Raw genomic sequence first — 11,367 nt, forward strand, 5'->3', positions numbered from 1 at the left:
GTTCATCCTAAAATCCCCATCCCTGCCCTTGTCCAGACCTACATCTGCCCTCCTCAGAAATGGGATGCCACACACTGAGCAACCCTGCGTCATAGAATCATTAAGGTCAGAAAAGACCTCTAAGATCATTTAATCCAACCATCCACCTGCCACCACTGCCCATCCCAAACCCATCATGGCTCACCCAGGGCGTGCATGCGGTCGGGGACAACTTGTTACTCATTATAAGGCCGCTGTTTTGTAACTTCTTTTGCAACTGAGAGGTAAAAAATTAATGGGTTCCAATCTTTTTGCCACTCCTCAAGCCACGAGCCAGAGTGCTGACACAGCAGGCTGAAAAATGAGTAATCCTTGTACATTCTGCTAAGCAAATCATTACCAGGAAGATCTGGGAAGCTTGTTTGTCAGAGCTGTGCAGTGTGGCAGCCACCAGAGAAAAGCCAGGAGGTGAGCAGGGGGGGTTGGGGAGGGGACTCCTTCCCATCCCTATGGCCATACGCCCCGAAATTACCTGGGCATGAGGCAGTGTCAGTGATGCTCATTTCAGAGCAGCACCCAGATCCTGCTGCAGCCCTGCAGTCACAAAAGCACTTCTAGCACAACGCAGCCTCCATCTGCAAAAGGAGAACTGCACCACAGGGCTCAGCCCTTCTGAACCTTCTGCCCCATCTTCCACCCCGTTCAATTTCCCTGATGCCAGTTGTGATTTCTCAGCATTGGCTCCATGATGTTTACCTTAATGGGGAGATATCTGGCATGGAGACACTCCCGTTTTGCGCCACACCTGAATTTCTGTCCCCACCCATCAGGAACATCAGCAGCATCACCTACAGAAGCCGTGGCTGCAGAAAAGGAGCTTGCAACAGTCGGTGACACCAGGTCACAACTTGTACATGGTATCTCAAGCTACATCCCCTGATGCTAACGAAATCTAAGCTAGGAAATAAGCAATGGATCCCACCCATGAGGTGTTGACCCCTCTCTGAGCATCCTTCTCCATACTGTCCCACCCTCTCTGAAGTGCCTGAGGACTGGGAGTGTCATGAGATGCTGGAGAATCCTATGGATCACCAGCAGAATGAGCCTGGATGGACAGCAATTCTCTTTATTGCTGGCAGAGAAGATATGTACAGGGGAGGAGATTTGTTCTGAGTTTGAAATGCATGGCATGGAGCCTTTGTTCATAAAAAGGAGGATGAGATGTTGACATGAGAGTGGGTTCTCCATTGGCAGTTTCCCAGAGGGGAAAGGATTTGGGGAGGGAACATGGGGTCCCATGCATGCAGCAGCATCTGGAGTGGGTCAGCATCCCCTGGTCCAGGGGGTGGGGGACATCAGCTGAGCTGAAAAGGTGGGGGGGTGGCCAAAGGATTGGGGAGGTGACAGCCCCAGACCTCTCCTAGGGTCTAACAGAGGGACAGAAGTCTGAAGGCCTGGGACAGAGGAGCTGCCATGCATGGGGATGTCAGTGCAGAGGGTCCCGCCACCAGCTGGTGCTACATGGCAGTGGTGATCACCTTCTCCTCTAGATCCAAAGTGTTTTCATAGGCGTGCTTGTTCTCCTTGGACCTGTCGGAGGGAGAAGCACAAGCTGTCATCGTGTCCCAACACCTGCCAGAGGACAGAACAGGACATGACTGCTGAGCCTGAGGGTCACAGGGAGGGATGCTTCACCTGAAGTCCACTGCAGAGGTCACGTATGTCCCTTCACGTCCGTTGGGCACAACAGCCTCATCCTTGGCCCCGATGCTCACCACTGTCTCAACATTATCCCTGGAAGGGGAGAGGAAAGATCCCAACACTGCGGGCTGTGCAGGGGTAAGGGGAGAGCAGCAGAGAGAAGGGGACACCATGGGGATAATGAGACTCTCAGAAACGTGTGACCCTGGCAAGATCTGATGGCATCTCAGCAGGGTGCTCCTGCTCATCCATCCACACACACAAAGGGTTGTTTTCTCCTGCTAACTGGTTTTTCCAGTTGCCTTCTGTGTACGCCGTTGCAAAATGATCACCCGCAGCCAGGAGTGACAGGGAAAGATAGGCAGGGCTGTGCCTCCCCTGGCACAACACAGTGTTTGTGTGCATGTGTGCACATCTCAGCCCATGGGAAAGCACCTCTAGCACTTGTCCTCATCAACACTGGGCTTCTAGACCATGTCCTATAGCCCAGCAGGCAGGCAAGGGTCAGCCAAGCTGAGCAGTGGCCCCACACTGCATCTCCCATGGGTTGAGTCCACATCACAGTGCTGTGACTGCTTGGCCACCTTATCCACCAACAGACAGGACAGCCCCAAGCACTCCCAGGGCCCCAGCACTCACTGCTGCTTCTTGCACCAGAACCTGTTGACCACGAAGCAGATTGCCACCAGCACCAGAAACACCACCACAGCAATGACACCTTGTGACCAAGGCTGAAGTTTGCCCCTGGCTGCAGGGAAAGAAGAAGAAGAGGGATTAGAAATGCATTTATGTGCTTTGCCCGCTTGGGTGAGATTCTCCAGCACAGTGTCAGCAACACACAGAAGGGACCTGAGCTCTGCAGAGCCATGTCAGAGCCACTGCCACCAGACACCAGTGGGAACACTTCAGCCCAGCTCCAGAGACTTACATGGCTGAACACGCTGTCCAGACGAATTTCTGCTCTCAACTGCAGATAACCTTCCCCAGAAGCAATAAAAGTGGACTATGCAACCTGTGTTTGCAAACCAGCCCCCCACAGGCACGCTGCCTGTGCTGCCGGCAGCTGTCTCACCCTTCCTCCTGCCTGTGCAGATGTGCTCACAGCAAAGCCTTTGAATCAACGCTCAGACAGGAGGAATCCAGGCGGAAATTCCCTCTTGTACCCACATGCCTCAACTGCAGCCCCTCAGATCAGCGCTGAGCAGTGCCACACGGGTGGCAGCAGGCAGAGGGAGCAGGGCTTGGTCACCACCTGCACTACCTAATGGGCAGGAGATGCTCCTGCCCTGCAGTGCAGCCCCAAAGACAAACATTCCCCCTGCCCTGGGGGCCTGACAGCTTCATTTCCTCCCTCGCTCAGTCCTTGGCTGTTATCTCTGCTAGATTTATTTATTATTTGTGTTTTATTTTCCTGCTGGGGCCATGGTTTCCAGACTGCAATGAGGTTTGTGATGGGACTGAGGGAGTTCAGGGTCAGCTTGGGAATGGATTGTTGTCAAAACAGCAGGAAGTCCTTCTGTGCTGTGCAGGTGATGGGGCACCAGAGCACATTTCTCCTTGGAGATCTTCAAAAGCTGCCTGGAGCTGGGCCTAGGCACCCTGTCATAGGTGTTTCTGCTGGGGCTGAGCAGGCTACCTCCAGAGATCCCTTCCCACCTCAACTTATCTATGGCATTCAGCAGCGACCAAAACCTCCAAGTTCTCTTCTCTTGGTCTTCCAAGAGGGAAGGTGAGAAGATAAATGGTAGGAGACCTCCCACAGCCAGCTGTGCTCAGGAGATACAGGTTTTGCGAGCAAAGCTTCCCTCAGACCATTGTTCCCATGCAATTTCAGAGCACCTAGAGCTAAAGGGATGAGCAGTACACAAGAATGGGGCACTTCTGGCTTCGAGCAGCCTCACAGCCTCGTGCCAGGGGCTACGAGAACACAGTGCACAAATATGAGCAGAAAACCAGAGCAGAGGCAAAGTGCTCAACAAGGTGCATGACCCTGAGGATGAGAGACCCCTTCCCAAAAAAGGTTTTAATGGAGGCATCCCTCCTAGAGCATCCCTGCCATCTCATCTCCCTTCTGCCCATAGTAATGATGATTTTTTCCATCACGCAGGAATTCCTCAGCCAACTAACCAGCATGGGATGCAGACTCTGCACTCCCTGGCAGACACACACACATCCATCTGCAGCTACAAACAAGACGAGGGAAAACACCAGTGCCAAAATAAGCCCTTTCATGTGCTGTAACTCTGTTTCCATGCTCCAAGGCTGGTCTGAAGGTACATCCAGGACTTCTGGGCCATCTTTCCTGAGTGCTTAGAAGGCATCAGCTGTCCCCTGAGCTTTCATACAATCATAGACATTGGAAAAGACCTCTAAGACCACCACCCCCAATCCCACCCCACCATGCCCACTGACCACGTCCCTCAGTGCCACATCCCTATGGTTCCTAACACCTCCAGGGAGAGTGACCCCATCACCTCCCTGGGCAGCTGTGCCAGTGCTTTGCTATGGCCGAGGAAGCTGTGCCAGCTCTGAAACTTCACTAAAGGCTTTTTTTTCTTCTTCTTTTTTTCCTTTCAAGGCAGCAGCAAAACATCCAATCCTGCTGACAGTGGAGACCCCACACTGCTCAGTCTTTCACGAGTTGGTAAACAAATAGAGGAAGAGCGGTCAAGGCCAGAGCATCAGGAGGAGAAAGGGGGAGGGAATTTTCCAGCTCTTTGGCAGGACCTGATTTGTTTTAATTACTCCTGATTATTTGTAGTGTCAGACAAGTCCCAAGTTTCGTAAAAATAATGTCAGAGCAATAGGAAGTTTCTCTATTAAGTCTCCAGGAAGGGAATGAAAGCATGATTTGCAGAGGAAAATATTTGGCCCTACCACCTCCACAGGGATCAGAGCTACAAATTAACAAATCCTGCCACTTTGAGAGTGAGAAGCAGAGCAGTGCCTTCCAGAAGCAAATAAGAAAGCAATTTGTAAGAAAACACATCGCCTATCTTTAAGTGCTGGGGATCAGTTGGAGCTGCTGCATCAAAGTGTAACCTGGCATCAAGCTAAACAAGTAAAGACTGTTCCATCTGCAGCCAGATCTACCACTGAGCTCACATAGGAAGGCAGAGCTGCAGGGGGAACAGAGGCATTTTTCCCGTTCCTAAGCAACTCTCCTGTCCCAAAAGCCACCCCTACCCCTCGTGCCTCGGTTTCTCCAGGAATGGAGCTCTTACCTTCCTGGCAGCTCGCGGGCTCCAGAGCCAGGAGGAGCCCGAGGGCGAGGAGCCGCAGGGCCGGCATGGTGCGGGGTTACGATGCGGGGCGGTGGGGCTGCGAACGGCGTTGCGGGGTCGGGAGGAGCCGCGCTGCGTTCAGATCCCTCCGGCAGGAACGAGCCGGGTAAATTATCAAACTTGTTAACGAGGGTGGCTGAAGCTCACACCTGGATATTCAAATCCGACCCCGGGAAGGGGAGGAGGGTGTGGAGGAGGTGTCTCTTTCTTCCGCCCCAGAGAGAGGGATTAAGGGGAATTTGGGGCAAGGTGACTTGAACCTGGCTGTTCCCTTAGGGCTTGGAAGGGAGCCGAGATACACGGACAGCGATTGTACGGGTGCGGGAGGAAGAACTAACGCCCTCATCGGTAAATCCCTGCTGTGGTCTTTGGGGAATGTGGCCGAGCAGAGAGCTGAAATCTCAGCTCTGAGAGCTCCCCGTCAGCACCTCTTGTCCCACAGAGCAGGGGTTGGGGCTCCCCTAGGAACCCCTTCCCACCCCTGTGCCCCATCCCAGCACTGGAGTCCTGGGGAGCACCCACAGAGCACGAATCCCACACACAGCACAGCTTAGCAGGGGAATGGAGTGCCAGGTGCAGGAGAGGAATGCTGCCGTCCTTTGCACCAAGTGTCATTAACAAGCTGGGAAAACACATTTGTGGCTTAGAAACATCCTTTATTAAACTGGCCTCACTGCTGATTGCTGCAACAGACGTTGCTAGATAGACTATTAAACATCATACACAGAGCGTTGGTTTTATTGAGCCTTCAGGGCTGATCCTGAAGTTTTTCCGACACCACAAGAGATAGAAACACACGACAGCAGTGCTGTCATCCTGCTCTTCATTCCCCTGCTTTCCCCAGACCTCAAGCAGTCTCATTTATCCTGGAAATGGAGGTGCACAAGCCCAGCCCCCAGCTTTCCCCCGAGTTCCTTTGCACACTCATCTCCCCCTGCCTCAATCCCCCATGCAGCACAAGGTGGACTCCGCCTCAGCCCCACCAGCTTTGCTCATGCAGGGAAAGGTCTCTCCAAGGAGGGAACTCTCTCCATGCACCTGGGAAGGACCTGCCTATAGTCTGTCCCTTTAAAAGCAATGCTGTTACAAACCAAAAGGGATGAGCTGGCTTAGGAAGAAATAATAATGAGAGTGACCTTTGGTTTCCCAGCAACATATTTGCATGTTATCCATTCCAAAGAAGAACGCAGGTCTTGTGCTCTTGGCTGCTTATTCCTTAGCACAACCTCACAAGGAAAAAAAAAAAAAGAAAAGAAAAAAGCCTGCCTTCAGCAGAAAGCTTCACCAACACCCAGTCCTGGGTCTGTCTTTAGCAAGTGCAGCACCTGTGACATCTGCCACCTATTGCTGCCCACCCTGCATCCGCATCGCTCTCAGCCCCTCCACACTCGGGGACTTCTTCCCATCTTCTCTGCTCAGCTCAGCCCCAGGGACAGCAGGGCTGATTTCCAAAGAAAGAAGAATCTTAAGGCAGGGTTCTTCTTCTTCTGCCCTTGGCCATGAGGGCAGGGACTCATTCCTTTGCTTATCTCAAAGCTCTTCTCTGCTCCCAGGCATCTGCTGAGCCTATGGCAGCTATTGGGGAGGTATGCACAACTGTGGCCAAAGGGCCCAGTGGCACCTGCTTGGCTGCACGTCACTCAGCCAGGCCTGGGGGGGATGAGGAACAGCAATGGCAATGGGTTTATTGTAGGGACAAGATCAGAAATTTCAGCAAATAATTTGCCACCACTTCGTCCTTTTGTGGAAGGAGTGGAAGCGTGTGGAATTCTCGCAGTGGAAGCATGCAAAGCAGAGACCAAAAGCTACAAGTTCCCACTGCAGCACTTTGGATGTGTTGCCATCCCTCACATTTATGCTCTCAGCAGCACAGGGATGTGGCAGAGCAAACCCTTTTGGAGACATTTTACTGAAGGGGGAAACTGAGGCAGAGAAGGGCAGTTCTGTCTGCAGCACTGAGCCCCAGCCCAGCTCTCTCCAAGGGACTCTTAGGAGCTGTTTCCCATAGAACGGGTCTTGGACAAATCCAGGTCTTGGCATTTCAGGATTATGTTGATATCCTCAAAAAAAAACCTGACATTTCTTCCTCTTTTTTTTTTTTTCTTCTTTTTAACCAAAATTAACATTGGCTCAGAGCACATTCCTGAGTCTAAAATGTGTTCCTGGGTGATACGGCTCAGAGCAGATGCCAGTTCCTCTTTGAGAAACGTTGTGGGCTTCAGTGTTTGTACGGAGGTTGGGTTGTTTTTCCTTCATTTCCTTCCTCCCTCTCACCCTCCTCCCCTGTTTCATCCACCCCATCTCCCCCCCACTTCACCAGAAAGAGACATAAAAATAAAGAAATAAATAAATAGATAAAGTAGATAAAAGCAAGCCTGAACAGTGCAAAAATAAAAAAATATATATTTTTTCTTCCATTGAAAACGTGGGTTTTTGCCCAGACTCCCCAGCAGGGTCAAGTCAGGGCTGGCAGGACGTTCCCCTCCTGCAATGGGTGAGCTATTTCCTTGGCCAGTTATTCAGTGGCAGAGTCACTTGGCAGAAGGGTTGTGCAAGGTCTGGGAAGCATGGAGAAGGACAAGGGACATCCAGAGCCACCACCCCCCAGAGGAATTTCATGAAACAATGTCCAATTGGACTGTGTAATAACCGGTGCTGGCACCCAGCTGCCGTCATGCAGTAGAGCATGGCTGCCCCAACGTGTTCCACGGGGCCTTCACCCCACCCTGTGCTTTATTACATGGCTCAAAGAGGTCCCACAAGAGCTGGTAGGTGGTCCCTAACATTGGTATTGTGTCTGTGACCCTTCATCCACTCTAGGGCTGTGCTACTCTCTTCATTTTCCTCTGAGATAACAAAATCATTGGGTTGAAAGGGACCTTAAAGACCACCTAATCCATCCCTCTACCATAAGCAGGGACACCTGCCACTAGACCTCAAAGCCACATCCAGCTCAGCTTTGAACATTTCCATTGATGGAACATCCACAGCTTCCCCAAGGAACCTGTTCCATTCCCTCACGACCCTCATCGTGACAAATTTCCTTACATCCAATGTAAATCTACCTTCATTCATTTTTAAACCATTGCTGCTGCTTCTCTGCCCACCAGGTGAAGGAGGCTGGTGGGGCCAATGGCTCTGAGGCTCTGGCTCTGTGTTCATGTCAGCCTGGCCCCTTGCCTCTGCTCTTCCCTGGAAGAGCAGGAGATGCTCAGACAGCTAGGAGGGAGCTGACTTTTGCTTGGATATTCCCTCCTGCCCAGAGATATCAAGTGGAATGAATAATTCACTATCTGATCATCTCTAATCTTCATCCCACAAAATCAGCAGCAAGCTGGGAGTATTTTGAAGCCTCCAGCTGCATTTGCTGATAAGACACAAGGCTGGAGAGATTGGAAGCCCATAAAAATGATAATCTCAGGCTTCAGCGTAACTTGGTAGAAAGGGTTTCTCCCGTCCTTTCATTAAGGATGGATTTCGTGATCTTCCTTAAATAACAACATGCCTTCTTACGAGGAATCTCCAGCCTGAAAACCGATTGCATCGCCATTAGGAAGCAAGAGACCAATAAGGCAGAGAAAAGCAGCAGGACCGTGGGTTGTGGCAAGTCCATACAGAGCAAAAGGCATCTGCCTCTGTAGGCTGGGAGGAAAGTAAATGAGTGATGAGAGGCAATTCCTGAGTGCAGAGGAAAGATCTGAGCATTAGGTGTCCCAGGGCATTTCCAGTCTCCTTAAACGTTTTCCCAGTTGCACCATTTTGTGAGTGGGAGCGAAGGGCATTAGCACTGTGCCATGCTGCTGACCACTACACCAGCCTTGAACCCAACAGCTGAGCAAAGCTCCACCACGTCCTACACCTCCTGGGCATGATGGGAAACAGCTCATCTCATTTTAGTCAGGCTTGCCACAGCATCCTCCCCTCCATCCCCACATTGCTTGAGTCTGGCTATTGCCTGGGAGAAGAACAGAAAGGAACAAAGCCAGCTCATCAGCCATTCCCATGTCAATCACTACCAACATGACCAGGAGGAAAAGAAAGGCAGAGTTGGCTGCTTGGTGGGTGTGGATGATTTCAGGAAATAATTATCCCAAATGCCAAAATAGGAGAAAATTGAAACTGTAAACTATAATCAGATGTTAAGTTGCTTTTCTTCTGCTAATTGAAATAATGTTTTCTCTGCTACCCACCACTCTACCCCTTTCAGATGCTAATCCCTATCAAACACGGCCTTACAATTACAAATTCATAGGCATCTTTCCCAGGAGCAGAAATTGCTTTGCCCTGTAACCTCTAAGATGAGGTCTTAATAGGAATTCACGAGCAGTCTCTGGTAAAGCTTCATTAGCCGGAGAGAATAGGCAAGGGCGAGTTGCTGTGCTCCCTAACCACTCTAGGGAAAAATTATTTTAAATTACTTTGTAAAGTAACAAGGACAGATAATGTGTTTCCTTCTTGGATTATTGTTTTCCAACACCCTAATGCGCTCATAGATTAGGTTACTTTGCCTGTCTTGGTGGAGGTCCACACTAACTTGTGAGGTATGGAGAGCTGCATCCTTCAGGAGGAGAAACACCAACAACGCCTCTGGGGAGAACTGGGTGGAGAAGAGGTGCAGATCTGGCTGGTGATCACCATGGGATTATTGGGGATGCTGGGGCAGATGGCAAACATTGCCAGCAAAACTTCAGCCTAAGAGACCTGTCCATTGAAGGTGGGCATGGCTCTCCCTGTTCATGGCGGGGGAGTTGGACCAGGTGACCTTTAAGAGTCCCTTCCAACTCAAACGATTTATAAAGATGACAGCTGAGCATTTCCCTGATGGAAGGAATCTTCCTGGGTTTGGACAGGTTTGGATTTGCTTCCAGCAGGCTGCAACCTGAGCAGTGCTCCCAAAGGGCTCAGCATCACAGCAAACCTCTGCCAGCAGCCGCCATCCCTCAGCTTGGTTCCTGACCAACTGAAACCAAAAAAGCACTAAAATGTACTAAAAATAAACGCATTCACCCATGGATGTTGTGACTTTTCGTCTGCCCCAGCCCCTGTTGAGTCTCCCCAAGGGGACTTTTAGCTCTCTTCTCTCAGCACCAGGTGTATCATTCCCTGGATATTCTCATGCTGGCTCTGAGCCCTACTTGCTGGCCACGTTTTGTGTTTTCATGGAAATCTGCAGCGTGTGGGAGCACCGAGGAGGAGACATGGGAAGATGCTGTGATAAGAGGCTTGGCAGCAGGGCCGTGGCTCTCCCCATCCTCCGCACTCACTGCGGGATTTCAGTGGGTTATTAACCCAGGAGCTGGCGTGCAGAATGGGCCAGACTGGCAAAATCGTCAGGGGACTCTGGGATCATTCAATAAAGACACAAAGGGTTCAAAGGGCTTTTCGGCAACTGGAGAGCGACAAACAGTGCTGATCATCCGAGCTGATTACATAGGTTCCCAACTGCCCCAGGAGTCCTAGGAGACCATGCTGAAGCTGGGAAGATTTATGAGGAGCTACCTGAATTAGGGAGAGAAGGCATTCATTTCGTTCCTGGCTTCGGAAAGGGGATCGCTGCTTTTTATTTCAGAGCAGAGAAAGGAGGCTGGAGGGTCGTGCATCGAGACAGAGGGAGAGATAGGCGGGTAGATAGAGGGATGGATGGATGTCTCCCAGGCCAGCTGATCATTGTACTGCCCCAGTTACCCTGGGGAAGGCAAAGCACCCTTAAAACACGGGGTCTGAGCTGCCAGAGCCCTGCCGGCTGCTTCCAGCCCTATTTATTCTCTCCACCATCAGCGTGCTGTCAGGTGGTATCTCTCTTCTCCCTCCCAGCCCCACAGATTCTGCCTGGCATCTGAAGGGAAAAATTACGGGGCCATCGGCATCGAGCGAAACGCTCCTAATAACCTCCACTTCTTTTCAATGAGCTCCAGTTGTTGCTCGACAAGTGTTCTCCAACCCCGGCGAGTGCCAGACAAAAGCTCCCCTCTCCTCCTCTGTGTCGGCTCAACAGCCGCATTATTTCCTCAGCCCGCATCTGCCGGGTGGCAGCCGCGATTTCCATAACACAGGGCAGGGTTTGGCCCGGCTGCTTCACCTCTGGGTTCTGCAGCATTTGGCTGGCTGCAAAATTAAAAAGGAATAATAATAATAATAATAATAATAATAATAATAATAATAATAATAAATGTCGCTGTTCTGGCTGTGACCCAAGCAAACAGGTGCAGGTAGTGGGGGAATGGGGGAAATTGCAGCACCTTCTGCCTCCGGTGCAGCCCTATATGGGGCTGAAGTACTAAAGGTGAAAGCTCCTGAGGGTGTCTTTGCCATTTCCATTGGTGTGGAGGGATGTTTCAATGGGTGTGAAGAAATGGGGAGCCTGGGGAAGGGAGGGGGGTGGAAAAAAGAGGAGAGAGGAGAG

General features: G+C 51.1%; 1 protein-coding gene across 1 annotated transcript; it reads right to left on the reverse strand.

Moving 5' to 3' along the window:
* Positions 1–1,089: 1,089 nt before the first annotated feature.
* Positions 1,090–5,102, reverse strand: PDZK1IP1 (PDZK1 interacting protein 1). Its single transcript, XM_042873858.1, has 4 exons — positions 4,905–5,102; positions 2,320–2,428; positions 1,675–1,773; positions 1,090–1,569 (listed from the first exon to the last, which is right to left on the reverse strand). Exons 1-4 carry the CDS (start codon positions 4,969–4,971, stop codon positions 1,497–1,499), a joined length of 348 nt encoding a protein of 115 aa, XP_042729792.1. The 5' UTR covers positions 4,972–5,102; the 3' UTR covers positions 1,090–1,496.
* Positions 5,103–11,367: the final 6,265 nt, after the last annotated feature.

The sequence above is a fragment of the Lagopus leucura genome, unplaced genomic scaffold, assembly GCF_019238085.1.
Source record: "Lagopus leucura isolate 7727_CA_CO unplaced genomic scaffold, USGS_WTPT01 Super-Scaffold_100009, whole genome shotgun sequence".
Lineage (NCBI taxonomy): Eukaryota > Metazoa > Chordata > Aves > Galliformes > Phasianidae > Lagopus > Lagopus leucura.